Here is a 23,392-nt window from a genome sequence, read left to right as displayed (position 1 = left end):
AAATGCTCGGCTGTAAATTAGCTTTGGAGTTAAGCTACTAAGACAATCTTTAAAATAAATGAAATACAGCACATTTTTTATGTGACTCTCGTGTCTGATTGTCACATGAGGAACTAGGTTTCAATATGAGTTTCTAAGTGTTTCCTGTCTCCTTTTTAAAAAGATTACTCATTTTTGCAATAGGCATTCCTAAGTGTGTATGTATTTGTATTGTTAGAAACAAAGAAAGACTTTGCTTTTGTACAAAAGAACTAATGAAGAAAGTGAAAGTAGCTTACTAAGGCATGTCTTTTTGTAAAAGGGTGTACAAAAACCCAATAAGGTAAAAAAAATGTACAAAAAAGGCAATATGAGATAAAATGTCTACTAAAATACCACTGAGTTTGTTTGGGGCTTGCCTCTACTGCTAGGTATGGTGTCTATATTCTTAAGTGTGATTTATATGTCCAGTGAGACTCCACCACTGATGGTTTATTTTCCTTTGAAAGATATCAATTAAAGATAGCTATTGATTACAGATGGGAACCAATGTGCACTTGCCCAACTCAGCACTGGAGCACTGGAACGTTCTCTAGCTTACCCTTGTGTAGGCCCTATGCACACTGTTGCAGTCTCTGTGAGTTCATGCATGCATCCATCCTGTGTGTCATGCATCCCCTCTAGCAATTGCAATCTGTCTACCTTTTCTTCCACATAGCTCCCTGAGTCCTGAGTGAAGGGCTGGTTTAATGAACACAGCCAATTTAGAGCTGAGTGCTCCAATATCCTTCATTCTTTGCACATTTTCTAATTGTAAATCTCTGTGTTACTTCCCATTAACTACAAGAGAAAACTTCTCCGACATTGATCTATGGATGGAGCATAATTTTGTTAGAAATCATTTTATTGCTACATTCTTTTAAGAGAACAATAGTATTAACTCAAATTTTTTTTATTATCTTAACTTGACATATATTCTTTGTTCATGGTACTGAGTTCCGTATAAATATATATTTTGAACATATATCCCTCATCACATCTATGCTTCTATCTCTCTTTCTTCTTACTTGCATTTGTTCATTTCATGGTCATACACACAGATAGGATCGTAAGTATTAATATAAAATTCAGCTCCATCTATAAGAGAAGGCTTATGAACTTGACTTTCTGAGACTGACACTATGTGCTTATTATAATCATCCACAAAGAATACCGGTTGCCAAAGTCAATGAGTGGGTGGAGTTAATGAGAGGAAGGTATGGGGTCCGTGAGACCCTGGGGATGACTCTTCTGTATCTTGACTGCTGGGGATTATGTCATCAATGACTTAGAAGTAAACACACAAGGAAATGAATTCAAGGACACACAGTAAAGTCAACAAGGGGCAAGGAACTTACCATTTGAGTCCTTTTCTCTGCTCTTATAGTCCACGAGAGGACTGTGACTGAAGAGTATGCAGGACTTGCATGTGTTAGCCTTCCACTAGAATTATGTAAGAACCTACACTTACATAAAAAATATACAGTAAACAACAGATTGATTAAACTTTAGTAAAGAGAGAATATAAAAAAACTATTCAGATATATTTCTGAATTTCAGAAAAGTAAAAGATTCAATTATCCTTAATATTTATCAACAATTTTCCTTTATCCTCTCTCCCAAATTTCATATGTATATGCAATTTCTGACAAGTTGTGATACAGTTTCTAGTAATCTTATCTGTCATAGTCTCTTGCATTGGGAAAACTCTGTTTTCAGTAACCTCAAGCTATTAGCAGTAATTTAATATGAAGGTAAACTACATGACCAATCAAAAATGGAATATTCCAAATGTAAGAAAATATGAGAATAGTAAGTTACCTCAAGCATCAGTACTGAAAACATTAACAAGCTTTCAGATGCCGTGTGTGTGTGTGTGTGTGTGTGTGTGTGTGTGTGTGTGTGTGTGTGTTGATAAAGAGAGATAAGGATTCCTAGCTGAGAGGATTCCAGTATGATGTGTCCTGTAATGTTTGATGAGCCTTGAAAGATGGCTCAGTAGGTAAGAGTGCTTGCTGATCTTCCAGGAGACCCAAGTTCCACTCTCAGCAACCACTTGTAACTCCAACTAGAGCTGATCAAACACCCTCTTCTGGCCCTGTGGACACCTGGACACATGTGCACACTCATACATAAATAGAAATAGCAATATATTTAAAGAAGACGACATGCATGAGAATTACAAACTCTTGTTTTGAGTATTTGAATAATTATTTATTCATAAGACTGTTTAGTGTTGTATACGTTCACTGCAAGGTCATATGTAATATTGTTGCACATGTGTGTACATGTGTCTATTCATGTGCATATATTCATCATCCTAAAAGAAATAATAAGCAAAGCATGTAAAACTTGCTCAAAGGTTGAGTACTTACCTGTGATGTGAGTGTCCCTGGTTCCAACTTCCAGTGATGCAGAAGATAAACTGTGTTGGGTTTTTTAGAGAACTCCAAACTGACTTTGAGAGTATCTGAAGGGTTTAATTTCTTGTAGACAGGACCATCAATTTGCTCCTGAGGCCTTCTTTGGCATCTTGGGCAAGATAATCTGTAGGTCTGTCTAAAGCTCCTCAGCATCCTGCGTCCTTACTCCCCTCTGTCACAGGCTTTGTTTTGTAAATGTAAGATCCTCTGAATAGACAGGTCTCCTGCTTCCACAGGCACTTGTTATTTGAATCCTTTTGTTAGAATTCAGAAAGTTCAATGTTTTTATAGTAATTTTAATTTGTATGTGTTTATGAGTGCATATCACATGTGTAGAAGTGCTCATAGAGGTGAGGAGAGGTCACCAGATACTCTGGTACTAGAATTACAAGAAGTCTTGTGCTCTCCTATGTGGGTGCTAAGAACCAAACTTGGAACTTTCGGAAAAGCAGTAAAGGCTCTTAACTGCTGAGTGTTCTCTCTATCCCCAAGATAGTTCAAATTTTGACCTTTCTGATTCCTCAGTAAACAATCAGGTGTATATCTTTTTCTACTATATGCTTTTTACATCTGCATATAGTCATGTCTGGTGCTAAAGCAGAAATCAGATACTTCTCACAGTTTTAAGAAGTTATCTTGGCAGCCATGGTGTTAGTTAATGGCTGCAGTGGACTGGATTTGAAATGAGTGACCGCCCTACATACTGCAGAGAAGCTACAGCCGGCTCTTGGTATAGTAAATGCTGAACTTTTCAAAGATAAAATCGAGTGAGATTAGTACATATCTTTGACATTTAGTTTTCAGTCAGCGGGAAGGTCATAGCTAAAAGGTCACCGAGAAGAATTCGCTCATTCACAAATAAACAATTCTGTCATTTTGCAAAAAGTGACAAATTGTTTTGTATAGACCCATGAATGTAAAGGGGTGTTGCAAACACAACGTTTTAATTTAAGCCATAGTCTTCCATTTAGGGCTTTGGAATACAAAAAGAAAATCAAAACATGCTCCTCTTCCAGGGGTTAATGTGCAATACTTGTTTCCTTTGTAGCTCTTTACTCTTTGAACTTGGCATTCAAGAATATGATTTGCTTAGCTCTTGCTAGGTGCTAATTGTGTGGTACAATTTTGCGTTCATTCTGTTTATTTAAATTGCTTTGGATTCAAAAGTTCTCTCTTGTCTGCGATGTGCCCCCACCTCTCTCATATTTAGTTTTTTACAATAGGCTAAATTTCCTGTTCAATAGTGTAAAAAGTGAGGAATAGCTTATGATCAAAGGTACAGAAGTGGGTCTTGCTGAAGAGTGCAAAAACGGTAGTTCTTCCTTGTTCTTGGGATCTGCGTGTCAGTGTATACCTTGGGACAGATCCACTAAATGGGTATCAACTAAAATAATTGCATAATAAAATTCTATGATTTATTTAAAAATTTGAGACCAGGTGTGGTAGTGCACTCCTAGCTTGTTAAAGTGTTGGGAGATCGAGGCAAGATAGTCAGGAATGAAAGTCCAGTCTCCACTTCATAATACTCTTTCTTGCAAAACAAAACAAAGCGTCAAGAAACAACCTTTGAGTGTAAAAATCTATTTCAAATGCTCACTTCAGATTGATGTCAAGTTAATGTGCATTTTTGAAGCAAAGTATTTTAAATCGTAAATCTAATTCATAATATAAGTTCCTGACTTTGTATGTCTTTTCTTTTCAGATGAGTTAACAAATTCTTCAGAAACAAGATTGTCACTGGAGGAGCTTTTGGGGAAAGGATTTGGACTTCATAATCCAGAAGCTCGGTGGATCAATGGTAGGTGAAAAACTTTTCAGGTATATTGTTGGTTTTGAATTCTCTTTAACTGAAAAATATGACACTTGAAGTAAGTGTACTGCTGTAATTTTTTTGAGATTCACAAATGTGTTATCTAACCGGGTGAGAATTCAGGCTCACCCTAGAGAGAACCAGGATCTCAACAATGCATCACTACCTCTACAGCTGTCTTCCACATCTAAAACTGACTGTACTTTGTCCTTCTGTCTGCCCTAAAAATGAAACTGCTTCAAATTTTCTGAAATCAAAGTTGTATTAAAATGAGAAAATAAAATAAAACCAGTGTGTGGTTACTTAAGCATTTTTTTTGTCTTAATGGATGCTAATAAGAAGAGTTAATAGCTAAACTAATCAGAAAAAATATATTTGTGAAGACAACTGCAAGTCTTCTTTGTGTGGCTGTAATTTGTCTGACTGTGCATGCTAAACATCTCAAGGGGAAAGAGTTAATTGTTGACGTTCACTTTCTTTAGATGTAATACTTCATTTATTTTCATTTGTATGAAAATAATATATCATTTGCATGAAAATATGTATCATTTGTATGATAGGGCAAAATTTTGCCATTTTTCAGATAGTGATGTTCTTATAATGATCTATTTTTTCTTGAATGTTTTAACAAACCCTCAGAATGGCTATTCTAAGTGTTTAGAAATATTTTCATTGAGATGTATATAGAATTTGGGTTTGATTAATTTTGCTTTACAATATGATGTTTTTTGCATGCTATCATTTTATGATAAAGTCTTAATAATAAGACACTAACCGTTAATTTCTAGACACTATTAAAAGAAGTTATTGTAACTCATGAGGGCAAGGGTCAAATCAAACTTGCTTTTCTGACATCAAGAAAATTCTCCAAAAGAAACTAGAACAGGAATGTATCTTTTAAAAAAAATGAATGAATATCTTTAATTGATACCTACTGCCATTTTCCCTGAACATATATTAGTTAATATTAGCTGGAATATGACTCTGTGACATAGCATTTGCATTATATAGAGAGACTACAATGAAGGGATTTTCTTAATATATATTATTTTTGCATTTTCCTTTGTAATAGTTCATAAATTTGAGACCAGCTATCTACAGAATTTTGTCTTTTCTCTATGATGGCTTATCTGTTATAGTTTTATCACAAATTATTATATTTTTAATTTAAATATGGCTAGTAAAATACATTATTATCAAGGGCTATCCTGATGCATGGGTTTACCCTTGATCGTCATCCCCAGGATGTGATCACAGTTAATTGTTCTCATAATTGTCAACACATGCTTTCATCAAAGGAACTGATAAAAGGGATGGTTCCAGAGTTCTTTAAACATTAGGAACACTGTAAATTATTAGATTTTAAATGATGACTCATCCTTCTTTTTATTGACTGTGATTTTGAACCAAGCTGTAGATATTGCTATTGTCAGACTATAAATGGGAGAAAAAAAATCATGGCCTTTAACCCCCTTCTCAGACTAGCTTGTACTGTTTAAACATGCATTCCTCTTTTGTGTACAGTTGACACCGTGGTATCATAACACCTAAGGAAACAGACATCCCAGCAAAGAACTGCAGGCTAGGCTGAAATACACAAAGATTAGGATACAAATATTTCTTTTACACAGCTCAAGATTTGAAAGTTATGTATTAGGTGTTAATTACATTTTTTTAGCCAATACCTTAACCATCTTGGATTAATTTGATCATGAGATGGTACATGGGGGCAAATCTGCATGGCTTAACCACAGCTATGACGGCCTAATCCATTAGAGAAATAGTGTCTATACAAGGATTTGCTATCAAAGTAATCCTTGAAATTGGAATATGCAGGCAGTCTGTGTAAATACCACTGAAGATGTTGCCATATTATCCGTAGCTGGAAGACAATGACTGTTTTCAGAGCGGTTGTCTTCCTTGAGTTACTAGGATCAAAGCCTGGGTCCTGGCATTTCCGCATAAGCCACGTTCAGCTACTTAGCCTTAATAATCTGATTGAACAAACTCAGGATAGCAAAAAAGAAAAGCAATTATTCGGTGTGATCACATTGGGAAGAACAAAGAACTTTGGAACTGCACCCCTTCTCCAGTCATCTTTAGGGTCCTCATATCAGGATTAGGCTTAACTAAACAGCAAGAGGTGCATTTGTAGCTAACAGTACAAATTGAGGTTTTATTTTAACTTATTGCTTTTCCTCCTTGTCTGAGTTCCAGTGTCCCCCGCAAGATTGTAAGAACTGTATGAAATCTCTTTCCTTTGAGACATAGTTCTCTGTGGCACCAGGCCTCAGTCTTTTACTTCTCCTTCCATGAAGTTCTTGAGGAAACTCCAAATACTTTTGAAATCCACTGTTTTAAAAATCTGATAGTCAAATGGAGGGACACAAATGCCTCTTTAGAATACTCTTATTCCTTTAAAAATAATTTTTCGTAGAAAGTTTTATACATTTGTGCAATGTGTATTATTTTGCCCATTGAGCACTACCCCCTCTGACTCTCACTGGTATTTGTAGCTCATCTCCCTGAAGAATTCCTTCTTAGCAGGGCAGTAACAGTGGGTGGATCTGTGCTTTGTTTAAACTCACTCTTCTTGCTAGCAGTCACTAGACACTTACTTTATTTATATATTCCAAACATACCCAAAATAATTGAGTGGGAGCCACCTTCATAGAGGGGGTAACCTTGAACTCCTTGTGAACAATTATATCTGAAAGTGAAAGATGGACTTTCTTTTCACTTTTATGGTTTTCTTAGCATAAAAGTCACCTGAATGAATTCAAGCCCATATCATTTTGAAGCTTCATTTAATTTTTGGAGGTCATCCTATGAACACTTAATGCATTATCAGTCAAGAGAAGGAGAGTTGCATGTGTGTTGTCATTGTCTATGCTGGTTCTCCAGTGATGTATATGAGGGTGTCACTGCAGCCTTGGGAGGGTGCCGGTTCATGGTTAGCTAAACAACTGGCTTGCCCCAAGTTTTCTTTTGTCCTTGAGATTTCCATATTTATAACATCTTCCTACTTACATCTCCTTGAAGCCTGGAAATCTATCTGCTTTTGAAATTGTTAATCTCTGCACCTTTATTTGGTAATCAGTTTGAACTCCGGTGAATCTAATAGTGAATGCCTTCTCTGTACAGTCGTTAATAGATGACATCACACATGCTGCGTGTAACAGCCTGTGACACTAAATTCACCCAGAAACATGAGGTTGAATCTAGAAAACTTTCCAGATAGAAGGACAAAAGAAAGCCTGTCTTATTTTATTTTGTAATATGCTAAGTTTATTCTTTGAAAATTTTGTACATGTATTCAATGTATTTTTGATAAAATTCACCCCACTTTTCCCCTGGCTACCCCAAGAGCCTGCCACTGTCTCTGAACCCCTCAAACTTTGGGTCCCTTTTGTAGATGTTGCTTTTAACCCACCAAGTGAGGTTATGACTGCTCATATGTTCATGGTTGTGGAGTCATCGACTAGAGTGTTTCTGTGAGAGCCACGCACTCACAGAAAACTGACTTTCCCAGCCCATCAGCCATCAGCTTTTCACAGGTCCTCAGCTAGGGTTGGGACTGCAACTTTGTGAGCTCCTACTACTTGTGGGATGAAATGTTGACTGGCTTGATGCTGCACAGGTATTCACTACAGCAGGGCAGATTTCAAAATCAGGTGTAGAGATTGCTATCTGCTTTGCCATGTCTTATATATGAAATATTGTATGAGGTAATTTATTCTGGACCCAAATATGATTGACCAGGGCCTGAAAAAAAACAAATTTAGATCATCTAAATTCCACATTCCAATGTGGTAATGGTTTGGTTAAGTAAGAGAATGAAGAAAGTTATAAACAAAAGGAGGTACTTTGAAAATGTATTGGAGAAGATAGTAAAAGGCAGGTTACAGCAGAACGAGGGGACTCTGACCGGGAGGCCTCAGATGCTGTCTGATGATGTTCTTAGTCTTTGGGTTGCTGAGATCTAGGGTTCCTTAAATCAATGCATTTCAAAAGGTTTTCTTTGTTAGTTGTAAGGATGTTATGTCAGACACATAGGTGAACAGAAGCAGCTACTAACAGGGGTGCTGAAGATAACCAAAGACGAAATATAACTAGGCTCCCTAACCTACGATATTCTAACCTCTTTACAGTCCGCGAAGACCTCATCAGTTCAGCAGCCTTGCACACATTTCAAAGTGTGAGATGACATGTTATTTTCAGGAATTTTCACGTACAACAGTGCACAGCTTAGGAGCCTACGCTGTTGCATGGCAATGGCTTGTGTAGATTATCATTGTTTCTCTTTCTTTGTTTCCAGTTTTCTTCAAGAAATGTTTCTGTGAACATAAGATTTGAAACTACTAATAAAGAAAACTTAACCTCATCTCTCACAGCTTCAGGAATCCCCAATCTCCCAGAAGTCAGCTGTCATACACACATCTAACCTCCTGAAAGTAAATACTAAGGTGCTTTTCACATCCAACACCCCTGCAGTCTGGGCCCTCACCCACACTCTTTTCACTATCTGGGGTCCTTTTCTAAATCTGCTAGCCTAAGTTGCATGCTGTACAAACAGCTGATATCCATGACAGCCACTCTTCTCTGTCAGTCATAAGGAGCATCTCTCTTAGTTAGCTTAGTTGTCAACTTGACAGAGCCTAGAGTCACCCAAGAAGGGATGTCTCAACTGAGGCCTTGACCAGAGCAGAATGATTTATGGGCATGTCTATGGAGCATTGTGTTGAATGTTAATTTATGTTGGAGGGTCCAGCCCATGGTGGGTGGCAATATTCCTTAGAGGTGATCCTGGATTGGATAAGAAAGCTAGCTAGGAGCCTGTGGCAGGCTACCAAGCAGCATCCTCTCTAGTTTCTGTTTGTTCTTCCTGTCTGTGTGTGAGTTCCCTGGAGAAGAAATGCTTCACAGAAAAGCAATCTGCCTTTTCCTTTGGATTCCTATCTTGAGTGCCTGTCCTGAATTCTCACTGACCTAGGAACTTAAGCCAAATAAACCCTTTCTGTTGACTGAGGTTTCTGTACTACGTGGTTTCTGCAGTCATTAAATCCCAAGGAAATTACACAGAGGTCTACATTAATTATAAACTGATTGTCCCAGTATCTCTGGTTCTTATTAATTAATTTGTATAACTTATACTAGCCCATTATTCTTGTCTATGTTAGCCAGGTGACTCGGTACCTTATTCGGCAAGGCAATTATATCTTCCTCCTTCTGTGGCTGGGTCATGACTACAGACTGCAGAATCCTCTTCTCAGAATTCTCCTGTTCTCACTGCACTGCCTCTCCTCCCTGCATAGTCACTCTGCCTATACTTCCTGCCTGGCTACCAGCCAATTAGCATTTTATTAAACAAGTACAAGAAGCAAACGTTTACAGAATAAAATCATTGTCCCACAGCACCTCTCCTCTCCTAGGTTTCTTTCAGTTACATGTTTAACACAACAGAAGAAACTAGAACACTCCCCCATGAAATGCACACACACACACACACACACACACACACACACACACACACACACAAACATAATTCTCCAGTACTAATGCACTCTGTAGTTCAGGTTGGATTTAAACTCATGGTATTATACTTCCTGTCTTAGCCTCCCAGGTACAGGAATTATGTGGTTAATCACTATGCCCAATTTCTCTGGTACAGAAGTTTTTATATCTGGAAAGGCTGTAGCCCCACAGATATTTCAATGGGAAGGGCCTGTAGTCCTGTCTCTAGAGATGTTCTGGAGCTTTGATATTTCTTGATAAATCTCCTTTGCCATTTCTCTCCCAGGATGAAAAAGTCATGGTTATCACTTTTATGAAAAATGAGGGGAATTAATCTAAGGAGCACCAATATTATTTACTATGATTAGAGAGCACAGCATTGGGAAAAACAAGCAAATATATTTATGCTGCTGCTGTTTGTCTATGTTAAATGACTTTACCAGGCTCAGACTCCCGTTTCTCACCATAACTTGGTAGAGTTATAGAAGCTGTAGGGTGTTACTGTCCTCTGTTTAACCTCACTGAGTGCTCACTTCAATTTTCTTATCTTTGACCTCTGCTTTTATCTTTTTAAACATTCGTTCACTTTTATTCACAAGTTTAAGTTTAAGCATTTTTATAATACTTTATCTATTCTTTAAGAATTTAATACATGTTTGCAAAGTATAATGACCACATCCATCCACAATTTCACCTCTAATTCCACCTCACTGTAATGTATAAAATCATCAAATATGCTGACATTCACATAGGGTAGAGGTGTGTTTACATCTTGATGTCTTTGAAGATGGCTTGGGTTTTATGAAGGGTAATTTATAAAGACAAAAATAGTACACAAGTAAACTTACACATTGGGCTAAGTAATTTTGCAACTATTTACCTGTTAGACAGTTAAAATAATCGCTTGGAAAAGACATGACATTAGATAGAAGCTTACAATAAAATATTGAATGAAAATTGCATTCTACACAATTATATGCACACTCCTCACAATTTTGTTCCATACATGCACATATCTATTTATGAAAACACAAGGACAGAATATGGTTGATATTAAATCCAGTTCTGATAGCGTGAGTTGCTGCTTTTATTTATTATTTTTTCATTTTTGTCCATGCGTGTCACATTTTCAATAACTATGCCATTCCTTTTTAACAAACAGGGAGTTACTAAAATGCAATGACTAATGTAAGTAGATTCACCTAGTCAAAGAATAATTTTTATTTTATTCATGAGACTTGTTTATTCTTAAAAACAGTTAGCTATGAGTGTAAGCATAAGAGCCAAGGACTGACAAGATGGCAGGGTAGGTGAAGATGCTTGCCACCAAGCCTGATAATCTGAGTTCAATCTCCAGGAACCACATGGTGGAAGGAGAGATCTGACTCTTATATCTAGTCCTTTGACCTCCACATATGTGCCATGAAATGCAGGCACCCACAAATAGACATATTAAGTATAGTAAAAGTTTTAAAAAATTGACAGAAGGTGAAATGTTGGTATGAGGGCCATGGATCCTCTCAGACATATGAAAGAGGGAATTAGAAATAAAGTTTCTGATGTGTAGTACTCTTCTGTGTAAATGCACCACCACAATTTCCTTATCTACTCATTGGTTGAGCGGCATTTAGGTTGTTTCCAGTTCTGGCTATGACAAACAATGCTGTTATAAACGTACTTGAACACATGTCCTGGTGGTACAATTGAGCATCCTTTGGTATATATCCAATAATGAAAAAATGATGACATCTTTAAATTTGCAGGCAAATGGATGGATCTAGAAAACTTCATACAGAGTGAGGTAACTTAGACCCCCAAGACAAATATCATATGAACTTATTCATAAGTGGTTTTTAGACATAAAGCAAAGAAAATCAGCCTACAATTCACAATCCCAGAAAACTTAGACAACAATGATGCTCCTAAGAGAGACATACATGGTTCTAATCTACATTGGAAGTAGAAAAAAACAAGATCTCCTGAGTAAATCAGGAGCATGGGGACCATGAATGAGGGTTGAAGGGAAGAGGAGAGTAAAAGAGGGGAGCAAAGAAAATGTAGAGCTCAAAAAATGCAAGTAACAAGAAATAATAAAGTTTCAAGGCTGAAGAGCTGACTCGGTAGCTAACAGTTCCTAGAATTCTTGTAACACCCACCACCCACACCAGGCAGCTTGCAACTGTTTGTAACTAGTTTGTGCTCCAGGGAGAGCCAATGCCTTTTTTCTGTCTCCAATTCATCATGCTCTGCCTTCTTTAACATACCTGGAGACATAGGGAAATTATGTCACCCTCAGTTGCTGAATCAAAGCTCAGAAAGTTGAAAATCAGGTTAGGGATCTAGTAAAATGTTTTCATGTCTTACATTCCTCCTTTGAGTAATGAATGGCAAAGTACTTCACTAAGGAAAGTAGACAAGTTATTAGCAAAAGCATCAAAGGGCTTGCAAAAGCGTACTACTTAGCACATTTACACCTCTCAAATGACTAGAAGGGTTTTATTGCTTTATTATTTGTTAAATTTTAGCTTAAACTGCTAGAAATGACAAATACAATCGTCTACTACAGCATCTCACACCCGAGTCATCTTTCTTATTAGCTGCAGAGAGTCAAACCTTTGTTTGAAATTCAAATCTAAATATTTCTCTTAAAGTGAATATTTCCAAGAATCCAGTGTATCTTAAAATAACAATGTTTATACTAAACACCGAGAGAGAATAGGAAAGAATTTACTCATAAAATACACTGTTCACATTCAGATTTAAAACAAAAAATTCAGGAAGCAAATACATCTTTGTGTGATTTAGAAGTGAAATTCCCTTCCTTGGGTTTGCTGAAATAGAACATTGTATTTTGATAATGAAAGAAATAAATATAAAACTGTGCTTACTTAAACAGGGTTGGCATGGGAGTGTTTAGATAGAGAACTTGCTGAGTTGTAGCTGTGTGCCCAATTCAACTCTGTTGACATAGAAAGGGTTTCAGTGAAGTAAATCATGCCCATAAAGTCCTGTGCCATCCTGCACAAGTATGTTGGTCTTCACATTATTGGTGCAGTAACTGGGTTTCCCTTTTATTACTGTATAGTTCCAGATGTGTTGAGCCAAATGTCTCTATTTCTATCTATCTTTTTATATACCCATCTAAGTACATATCTGCTGGTTATTTCTATTTATCCAGCATGTCATCAATGGTGCACAGCCAAAACATTTTCTTTATTCAAGTATCTACATAGAAATAAACATTCTCCCTTCACTTAATAAATCTGTGAATATATTCTTTTCAAGTCATGCACCATATCTTTTCATATGGCTCAGGCGTTATAAAATGAAATTACTAGTCAGAAAGGCGAGCAGGGTGGTAAGTAGATACATGCAGAATTGCAGGAACTGTTTAATTCAAGCTGTGATGAGGTCTGATGAGCTTTATTTTCCCCTAAATTCACAATATACCTCATTGCACTCTTCACACTCTCTGCCCATTATAGCGTGGACCACTGGACATATTTTCCTATTCTCTCCGACACTTTTTATTTACTAATGTCTTCACATATCTACTAATGATCATGAATCACATATCTGTGTATCACTGATGATATCAATAGAAATACAACATAATGAGGATTTTTAGAGACCATAAAAGCTGCATGAACATAAGAACTGAAGAGATGGTTGAGGAGGTAAGAGCACTCGGTGTTTGTTTTTGCAGAGAAACTTTATTCAGCTTCCAGCATCCATGTCATGCGACTCATAACCACTTGTGACTCTAGTTCCCAGGGATACAGTACTCTTTTCTTGTCTCCATAGGAACCTGCATTCATGCACACCTACACACAAACAGACATTCATAATAAGAGAAAAGAAAAGAAACTACTTGAACCCTGGTGATCCAAAGCAAGCGCACAGAGGTTAAGTGAGAAATTTGGAGGATAGTTTCACAAACAGATCTTAGAACTAGTACGCTATGATAGAAGAATAAGAACATTTAGCACAGTCTTTGTCGAAGGAATAGATTTGAGAATGGGTATAAAGGACAGATGTGCTCAGAGAGTGAAAAAGAGCATTCTTGAAGAACAAGGATGTATGAACATATCCGCAGCAATTATCATACTGTGTAAGGCTGGCTATAAGAAACATGCTATAAGTTGGAAATAGAAACAGTGAATATGTTTAAGAATTTGGATCAGCACGTGGTTATTTTACTGTAATTATTACACACTGATCTGATCCTCACCATGTTGATACTTTGATTAAATTACAGCTTTGAAGCAAAGCTGAAGTTTTGCTGATGACTGTTAGCTCTATTGCTGCCAAATTAAAGTGGGAGGTTCTGGTGGCAAATATCTTCCTATATGTTCACAGTGTATCAGAATGTACATGCAATTATGTATTTTTAGAACATACCCATATATGCTATTTATTTGTAGTTCTTTGAAAAGCCTTTAGGAAATAAGGGTACCATTTAAAAGAGTAAATGGAGACCTAGCGAGGATTCTTTTAACTCTACATGATCCACAGGCAATAACAATCTCTGGTTAGAAGCAAGGTCTTCTTTGCCCAGAGCTGGAATGGACAGGTGGGAGAAGGGACAAAGTCTCATGTGAATCTATATACTACGACCTATGTTGATGATGTTACTACCTATAACTTAAAGTTCTACCAGCTTATAGAAACACAGGGGGAAGGAAGATAATGATAAGGAGATTTCTGGAATTGTTGGAACTATTATTAGAATGCCTCTGTTTGACTATATTTAAATCATTTTGAGAAAATCTAATAATTTATTCAGTTTTTAAGAGAAAGTCTTTGCAGTCGGTCATAATTTTTAATTCTTCATGTGTAGGAAGGAGTTCCATATTATTCTAATTTATACCATTATTCTTTATTGATTCTTTGAGAATTTCACACCATGCACCCTAATCCCACTCAACTTCCGGTCCCTCTATATTCTTCCCACACCACTGCAGCATTTCCCTACAAGGAAACCTCCCCGATCCAATCAATTAAAAATGAGAAAAAAACAAACATAGAAGCACTTTATGCTTCTGTCTTTTCAAAACCTCTTCTTTCATCCTAGTGGCTTTGGATACTGACCCACACATTGCCCTCAGCACCAGCTCAGACATGGACATCACCATGATTTCAGAGGCTCGTTTTTTTTCTTTCTATGTATGAATGTATATATCTCTAAAGTGCTGATTTTACTTAATCAGGCCATTTAGTAAATTTCAATGGTCCATTGAGACCTCTGCATAATGTAGAGCCAAATATTTCAGACCTCAATTTATATTAGATTAGCAAGCACCTTCTGAGATTGTTAGCTGGAAAAATAACTTGAGACAATATTGTTTACCATTCAGTGGCTGACCTGCTCTCTTGTTTAATCATTTAAAGCCAAGCATTTAGTCATGTGGAATATTCTATCATATTCACAGTGGTTTTCTTTCATGTATGTTCAAAGAAGTGTCCACAGGACAGTTCTAACACATCCATTCTCTTTCCTCTCTGCCTAGATTACCTGTATGCTTGCAGTTAAAAAGGAAACACTGTTAATATTTGCATGGTACTGTGAGAATGTATAAAAAGAAAGGTGCACTATCTGCCTTCATTGGGACATTATTATGCTTCTGACAACTGAAGTTATGCTTTGGGGACCTCCCTGGTGCCCAGGCACTGCTTCTTGAATATTTAATTTGTCATAGATAATGTGTAAAATTCTCTGAGTTCGAGTACAAACGTGCTCATTTTATAAACAAAGAACTGCAATTTAAAGCAAAAGAGGAATGTGGTCAAGGCCACAGTAATGGTAGGTAACAGAATGGAAATTTAAGTTCGTATATTCTCTCTTAATGAGCATAGTACTTGTGATCAAATAGAAGCTCAAGGACCAGAATATTAAGAGAAAGGTAAATGTCAGGAAGAGAAAATTACCTTGAGGTGTAGCATTAAGTACTTGCAATATAATGTAGCAAACGTGTATCTTTGCCCAACTTACACAGAATTCTGAAATACAATGAACATAGAACAAACTTTTAAAACTGAGTGTGGAGTTGGAGCTAAGAATGACACCAGAATTCAGGATATTTGTGCTCAGTACTGGAATGTCTAGGGGACCCTCACTTCCTCCCTGGAGGTTACTTTTATTCTCTCTGTGTACAGTGCTTGCTGGCATAATATATGATATGGATGCAGTTTTCTTTATTTTAGAATTATCCAAATCTGGATGAAATAGCCCAGGAGGCTATACATGAAGCCCCAGTTTGAAGCAGATCTGTCCATTCTACATTCACATTGTCTCTGTTGAAAGAGAAGTATGGTGGCAACCATCAACATTATTACTGTTTTGTAGTTCTTTGGGATCACTCAACGATTTCCCTCCAAGTTTTCTTTACATTTAAAGGGTTTGTTAAATGATATAAAATAAGTTAATGGTCTTAAATTCCAATACTATCGTTATTTTAAACTCTCTCTCTCTCTCTCTGTGTGTGTGTGTGTGTGTGTGTGTGTGTGTGTGTGTGTGTGTGTGTTTGTGGGTATATATAGGCCCTAAGCTAGTAGCATTAGAGTCCCTGGAGCTGAGTTAAAATTGTTGAATTTCATTCATGCGGTGGGCATTTGGGAACATATATTTGGTCTTCAGGAGCAACATATGGACTAGCCAAAAGTCACCTCTCCAGTTCCCAAGACTATTTTTTTAAATGAGCCCTCATGATATAACACCTCTAGAGATCTGAATGTATTTTCATGACTTAAATGTTAGTTAGCATTTTCCCCAATGAATATTGATCATTTTAGGGAGTGTGGGAAGTCCAACATAGGATATTTTCATTATGTTATCATCTTATATAATCTTTCATTTTCATTTTGCCAGAGTTTTGTTGAGAACTTTTCTAATAAAGTGTTAAGATAGAAAGTATATGTATGTTTATGAATGATTTCCATTACCTTATGAATCATGTGTCATGAAAGGTCGTAATATGAGTTCGATTCAATAGCTGGAACAAAAGCAGTTTAACAGGAACTTTGATCCTACTGCACGTACTGGCTTTGTGGGAGCGTAGGCTGTTTGGATGTTCACCTTACTAGACCTGGAAGGAGGTGGGAGGTCCTTGGACTCCCCACAGGGCAGGGAACCCAGTCTGCTCTTCTGGCTGATGAGAGAGGGGGAGTTGGTTGGGGAAGGGGGAGGGATATGGGAAGCGGTGGTGGGGAAGAGACAGAAATCTTTAATAAATAAATAATAATAATAAAAAGAAAAAAAAGAAAATTGGGAATCAATATACGTCAAGATTCACCTATACCATTCTTGGACATATACACAAAAGATGTTCAACTATATCCAAAGAAAATGTACTCAACTATGTTCATGGAATCATTATTCATAATTGCCAGAACCCGGAAACAACCTAGATGCCCAAGACTAAAGAATGGATAAAGAAAATGTGGTATATCTAAACAATAAACTATTATTCAGCAGGAAAAAAAAGAAGTAGGTTAATTTAAGATGTAAGAAGTCTAAGAGATTTGGCAAGCAGTGTTGCAATTAATATAGCATCTGTGTGATTATTTGGGTCTGGGAAGCCCGGAAAGGAATGAACAGATCCACCTACACTATAGGCCTCAGATGCTTTTTAAGAAGAATATTAGCTTTTGAATTGGGAGTACTTAAGGTTTTATTCATGCATTCCAAAAGATTTACCCTCTAGTCTTAGAATCTTATGTTACATACAAAGGTGGGCAATAAATGGCTTTTTAGGGAGCTAAAGATATACCAAGATCACTTGGCCTTGGAACGGTGGCCTTGAACCCTTTCCAGAATCACTGAAGTTCTTTAATGAGCCTTTGTAGAATGTCCATTGCAGGCATGGTTTCTTCATGAAAATTTTAATTATATTATTGTGCATCAAGAAATGGAAAAGAATTTTTGCCACATATTCCCACTGCCTTGGTGCTCTACCTAGATGCTTAGTCCATGTAACCATGGATGATACTCTCTGGAACTGTGAGCTAAAATAATCTCTAGTGGGAAGGGAAGAGTGGGGTTAACTATGATCAAAATACATTGTGTGCATGCTTGGAATTCTCAAAGAATAAGTAAAGGTACTTAACTTAAAAAGAGAAAATAAATGAATAATTCCATCCTTTAAAAAAAAAAAGAAATAGCATTGTTTTTGGAGATATGCTAAACAAAGTCGAGAATCTTTTTATGCAGTCTGTCATGAACAGTGGCGCAGCACTACAGGACTTAAGTGCTTTCCAAGATGCATGAAATAGAAGGAGGGCTATTTGAGAAAAGGAAGGAAACTACCTTGGAAACTCATGGCTGGGAGGATGATGTGTGTGAATATAACCACAATTTATTATAGAAATATGTGAAAATAATAATGAAGTCCATAATTTTATGCCATTATCATTGGATAATAAAAATAAATTAATGAAAATTTAAAGATGTGGGTCCTGGGAACAAACCTTGAGTCCTTCACAAAACAGTTCACCATCTTAACTGATGGGCTAGCCCTGCAGCCTGAACTGACGCATTTTTTCAATTGAAGTTTTCTAACTTTAAATAAGACTATGATGGAAAGGATGGATTCCTCAGTCCTCACTAGCACATGAAAATATATTGGGTAATTCTGTGATGGTTATGCTTTAACAAAATTATTGTTTATTTATTCATTCATTTATTATTATTATTTTTGTGTGTATACTCATTTGTGTCACTATATGTATGTGAGTCCGCGAGAATGTGTGTGAACTTGCACACTGAAGTCAGAGGTTAACAGCAGGCATCTTCTTTAATCGTTCTCCATTTTATGAGACAAGGTCTCTCACTGAACTTGGGGCTTCCTAAGTCAGGTAGACGGGCTGGTCATCAAGACCCAGGCATTCTCCTGCATTGTAATTACAAGCAAGTACAGACAAATTCAGTTTTACATAGGTGCTTGCCATTCAAGTTCAGGTCTTTATTCTTCTAAGAAGTAACTTTGGTTACTGAGCCATATATCTTCATATATAATTTACATGTAATTACAAGAGGAGCTCTTCCCATCCAACTTGAGTCCTAAGACTTTGCCATGACATCTCCATATCTTCAGAAAGCTTTGATGTAACCTACCAGCTCAGCTGTGCACTGGTTGAAGAAAACAATTTAGTGTGTAGGAAAACTTTCAGAGTAACTTCTGCTTCTCCTTATCAAAGAGGGTGGGGAATTGCTAAAAGATACCTCTTTTTTCTCATTACTTTAACTGGGCACAAAGGCCATTAATAAATCTTTTAAAACTGATCTCCTTCCCCACTTCTAATCTCTAACACCTAGCCATGAGTGTGGTGATGTCAATACCCATGTCAGTTTAATGAGGTGGAACACTCATTACAAGAGCTGTATACCTAGGTCATTAATATGTCACTACCATGTCTTTACAAATAGCATTTTAAAGCAGACCCTTTGCACACATCTTTTCTCTGTTGACATGCCATTTGCCCAACAAAATGTACCAGTTTATTATTTACATGTGCACCTGTCTCTCCTTGGAGTTAGCAGGTTTACTTGATTTCAACCATTTAGAGTAGTGTGAATTTTTTAATTCGTTTTTTGTAACTCCATGGAATGATAAAATAGTGTGTTTTTATGATGTGTTCCTCAGGTTTAAGTTACCCCAAGTTCCTCTTATAGTGTAAGGATTGAGAATTTATTTACAGATATGAGTGAGACCTTGTGGAGGTCAGTGCATGCTACTGAACAATATCATTATAGCTCTGTCACATTGTAAACCTGCACATCTCTCAGGTAGATGGAGTAAATGAGCCAGTCTGAAAGGAAGCATCTAGGTTCCAGAGGCTGGTTAAAGTTTTCAGTTTGGTCCCCGTGGTTCACATGTACCCAAATTTTAAGTGATAATATCATCACCTACAAGATTGAGAGGATAATGATTCATTTCCTTGATGTTTAAGAACAGAATTTTTAAGTTAGTTTTCCCCAGAGTATCTGCAAAGCTTTCGGATGGGTCTTTCCCTCTCAGCCTTTTATGTCCACCAACCTGTGTCATCTCTATCTTATCCCTTTCCACGAGCTGCCATCTTCCAAGAGCATCTACGATTTCCCTGGTGTTGTTTACTTCCCTTTTCTCCAATGAAACTGGTCCTAACTTCAACCACAAATGCCTTCCATATTGCTACTACAGTATTGGTTCCTTGAAGGATTTCTCTATAGACTGTCTTTTTCATTTTATTTCAGATTTATAAATATATTTAGACTAATAAACAGATCATAAGCTTGATGGCGAACACTTTTACCTATTGAACAATCAGCCATGTCCCAAATGTTATGATTTTAGTAATTTCCCAGGATGAATAAGACTCCGAATCTCTAACAGAAATTAAAAGTGGAATATCAATTTGCGTTTCTTCCTCAAAATAATGTTTATTCAGGAAAAAATACACGAATCAAAGTTGTTTTCTCTTTTTTAATATATACTTCTTGTTGTTTATTTTGAAATTGTACAAATGAGTTTATTATTGTCAACAATATAACTGACTTTAATATTTTAAAACCAGAAACAGATACCTTATAATAATTCAAGTGAAAAAAGTATATTTGTCATTCAAAGTTTTAGATTAGAACCACAAAATCTCAATTTGAAAACAATTTAGAAATTAAAAATTCCCATATTATAATGCATCCTCCACCCAATATATATTCTAAGCAATGTGATATAGTTGGAAAACATTAATGATTTGAATTTAACTTGTATTTAGCCCTTATGGTTGAATAATGTCAGCAATCATTATTGAAGTTTTCCCTTAATTCAATAGACCATTGGATTTCTATTATGACAGCTTCAATAAATGAGAAGTAGGGAGGGGGAGTGAGGGAGAAAGAGAGAAAGGGAGGTTGGAAGAAAGGGAAAGGAAGAGAAAAAGGAGGGAAGGAGAAGGGAGAGAGGGTGAAGAAGAGATTGGGAAGAAAGGGGAAATGGGAAAGAAGAGAGGGCTGAAGAGGGAGAGATGGAGGGAGATAGACAGATAGAATGACTGAGAATATAAGTCAAGCTTTGAGTTCACAGGTATGCTATCTGGAGTTTACCATGGGCCCTCCATTCCGATTCTTGGCAGCCTTGGAACCTTTGAGAAACTCTGAGATACTAGATACACGAAGGCTTGTAGCAGCATACATGGGTTACAGCGAAAGTTTTAGTATTTGTTTTAAATTTCTATTATATTCTTTCAACAAGTTATGCATGATAAATATTTCAAACACCTCATTGTATAAAACTTACTCTTCATTCTCCGTGGATGATTTGGGGCAGTATTCAAATTCAAACAGTAATTTGAGTTATATTTGTTCAAGGAAATCAAGAAATATTACAGCCCTCACAGGGAGCAACCTCATATAAGAAAGAACATGCAGTTTCCACACATAGGATTTTGTGGAGATGAGTCATTTAACTGGCTTGGATCTTACTGAGCAAGCTAGATTGGCTAGCCAGTGAGCCCAGAAATCTGTTTGTCTCTGCCTCCCAGGACTAGTATTACAAACACATCACCGTGCCTGGCTCTTTTCTTTTTTTCTTCCCCTTGTGTTTAATGTATCAGACTCAGGTAGTGATATGCCAAAGATAAACACTTTGCCAACTTAGCTATGTCCCATCTTCTTTTAAACTATTTTTAAAATAATATTTGATGGGCTTAAAAAATGGGTTAGTGTTTAAGAGCTCTTACTACTTCTGCACAGAACCAAAGTCTGTGTATCCAATCTGTCCAGCTAACAACCACCTCTAGCACCAGGTCCAAGGCACCTGTACACACAGAGCCATGTGCACTTCCAGGCACATACAAGTAAAGAAAAATTAAATATTTAAATAAAAGTTGACAGTCTTCTGGAATGTATTGAAGAACTATCTTAATGTGGCAATATTAATTTTTGTGCTAAACCTGATATTTTCATTAATTTTATCAGCTACTTAAAACTAGCTATACTAACCTAGAGTTGTTTGAATTCTAGCATCCACGGAAATGATTTTCTAAGAATAGATTGCATAGCAATAGCAATCTTGCCTAGAATTTTAGAAATTCACATTTCACTATATTTCCCAAAAAAAGATTAGAGAGCATTCCCTCCAGCTTGGAGTATTTGCAGCCTCGTTAGAGTGAAAATAGGATCAAATAAACTGATAGCACCCTTTGGTTAGAAACATTGGCAGAGGCATCTCAAAAGTCAGGATAATTTTGTAAACATGTCTATACCAATACTAAAGCAGAAGTTATAGCTTGGATTGTTATAAGGAAAGGAAGCAAAAGAACAGACAGTTTTCCTCTTTAAAATGTATATGGATATTTGCAGTTTTCCTTTCTAGTTTTGATAAACATATATTTACTAAATTTCTATTTTGGGTGACAGCATTCACCTATTTTCAGGAAGATGAACAAAGGAGTTTAACTTCCTTCAAAGGTATAGATGGTCTAGAGAGATGGCTTAGTAGTTAAGAGCATGAACTGTGCTTTCAGAGGATCAGAGTTTATTTCTCACCACCCATGTTGGTGACTCTCAACTGCCTGTAACTTCAGACCCAGTGAATCTGATGTCTTCTTGCCTCCACAGGCAACTGCACACATATATGTGCATATGTACATAGAAAACAGTGGGATAGAGATGTAGGAAACCTTTCCAATAACATATCTGGCAGGTTTGTAGTGTTGCTCAAAGTAGCAGGCACAGCAGTATAGAGAGAACCTTTTCTGTGCAAGTCTCACAAAGTAGCATAGGTCTCAGTGGTGAGCAGGAGTCACAACATACACAGAAGAAGGCATTCCAAGTTGAGGGAACAATGATAGGTTTTGCACGTACAGATGCAGACAGAACACTTTTCTACTTGAAAGGAAGGTTAGACTTCCCCCTTTGAAAATTTAATGATTATGCGTGAGTAACTTACTGATCATTGCCAAATTACTAGAGGAAAAATATACAAATTTATTGAATTATGTATTGTATAGCTATACCAAATATAAATTCCAGTGAGAGGTCACATGGTTTATACTTGAAAAGACCCTTCAAGAGCGAGGAAAGCCAGAGTTGTTGGCAATTTTATAAAGTCATAAAATACTTTTATGGGACAGAATGATCCCAAAGCATAGACAGAAACCCTAGGACAAAGGTCCTTGTGGCCACTATCTTTCCTTTATTTTCAGTGCCTTCTTCTGTTATATGACTTTCATCTTCCTGTGAGAGCCTCCAGAACAACTCAGAATCATGCTTGTCTTTTAAACTAAGGTCCCAAGAGAGTTTGATTTCCAGAACCCACATATAAATGTCAAACATGATAGTGAACAGTTGTAATTTCAGCACTGGGGAAGCAGAGACAGAAGGATTCCAGAGATCACTGGCCAACCAATCTAGCCTGCTTGGTGAGTCCAAGGACAATAAAAATTTAGGTAGACAGTTCTTAAGGGATAGCACCTATAGGTTGGTTTTTTGCCTATGCACAAATATATACCTATACAAACAAGTATGGAGATGCATATGTGTGAACAGGCACTCACCTGTACACACATAGGCATCCTTGATGAATGAAGTATGAGTGAGATTAAAGACAGTTGACTATCAGTCAGAACACATTGAACCTAATAGAAGAGA

General features: G+C 36.8%; 1 protein-coding gene across 3 annotated transcripts in view; it reads left to right on the top strand.

Moving 5' to 3' along the window:
- Dpp10 (dipeptidyl peptidase like 10) overlaps positions 1–23,392 on the top strand; it is a 1,483,954-nt gene that overhangs the window by 945,998 nt on the left and 514,564 nt on the right. For all 3 annotated transcript variants that reach the window (XM_075987761.1, XM_075987760.1, XM_075987762.1), the window contains exon 3: positions 4,144–4,239. In XM_075987761.1, coding sequence (XP_075843876.1) covers positions 4,144–4,239 — 96 coding nt within the window. The remainder of the gene's footprint in view (positions 1–4,143; positions 4,240–23,392) is intronic.

This window comes from Microtus pennsylvanicus, chromosome 10 (genome assembly GCF_037038515.1).
Source record: "Microtus pennsylvanicus isolate mMicPen1 chromosome 10, mMicPen1.hap1, whole genome shotgun sequence".
Lineage (NCBI taxonomy): Eukaryota > Metazoa > Chordata > Mammalia > Rodentia > Cricetidae > Microtus > Microtus pennsylvanicus.
The sequence above is the reverse complement of the archived record's forward strand: the minus strand, read 5'-3'. Positions and strand labels throughout refer to the sequence as shown.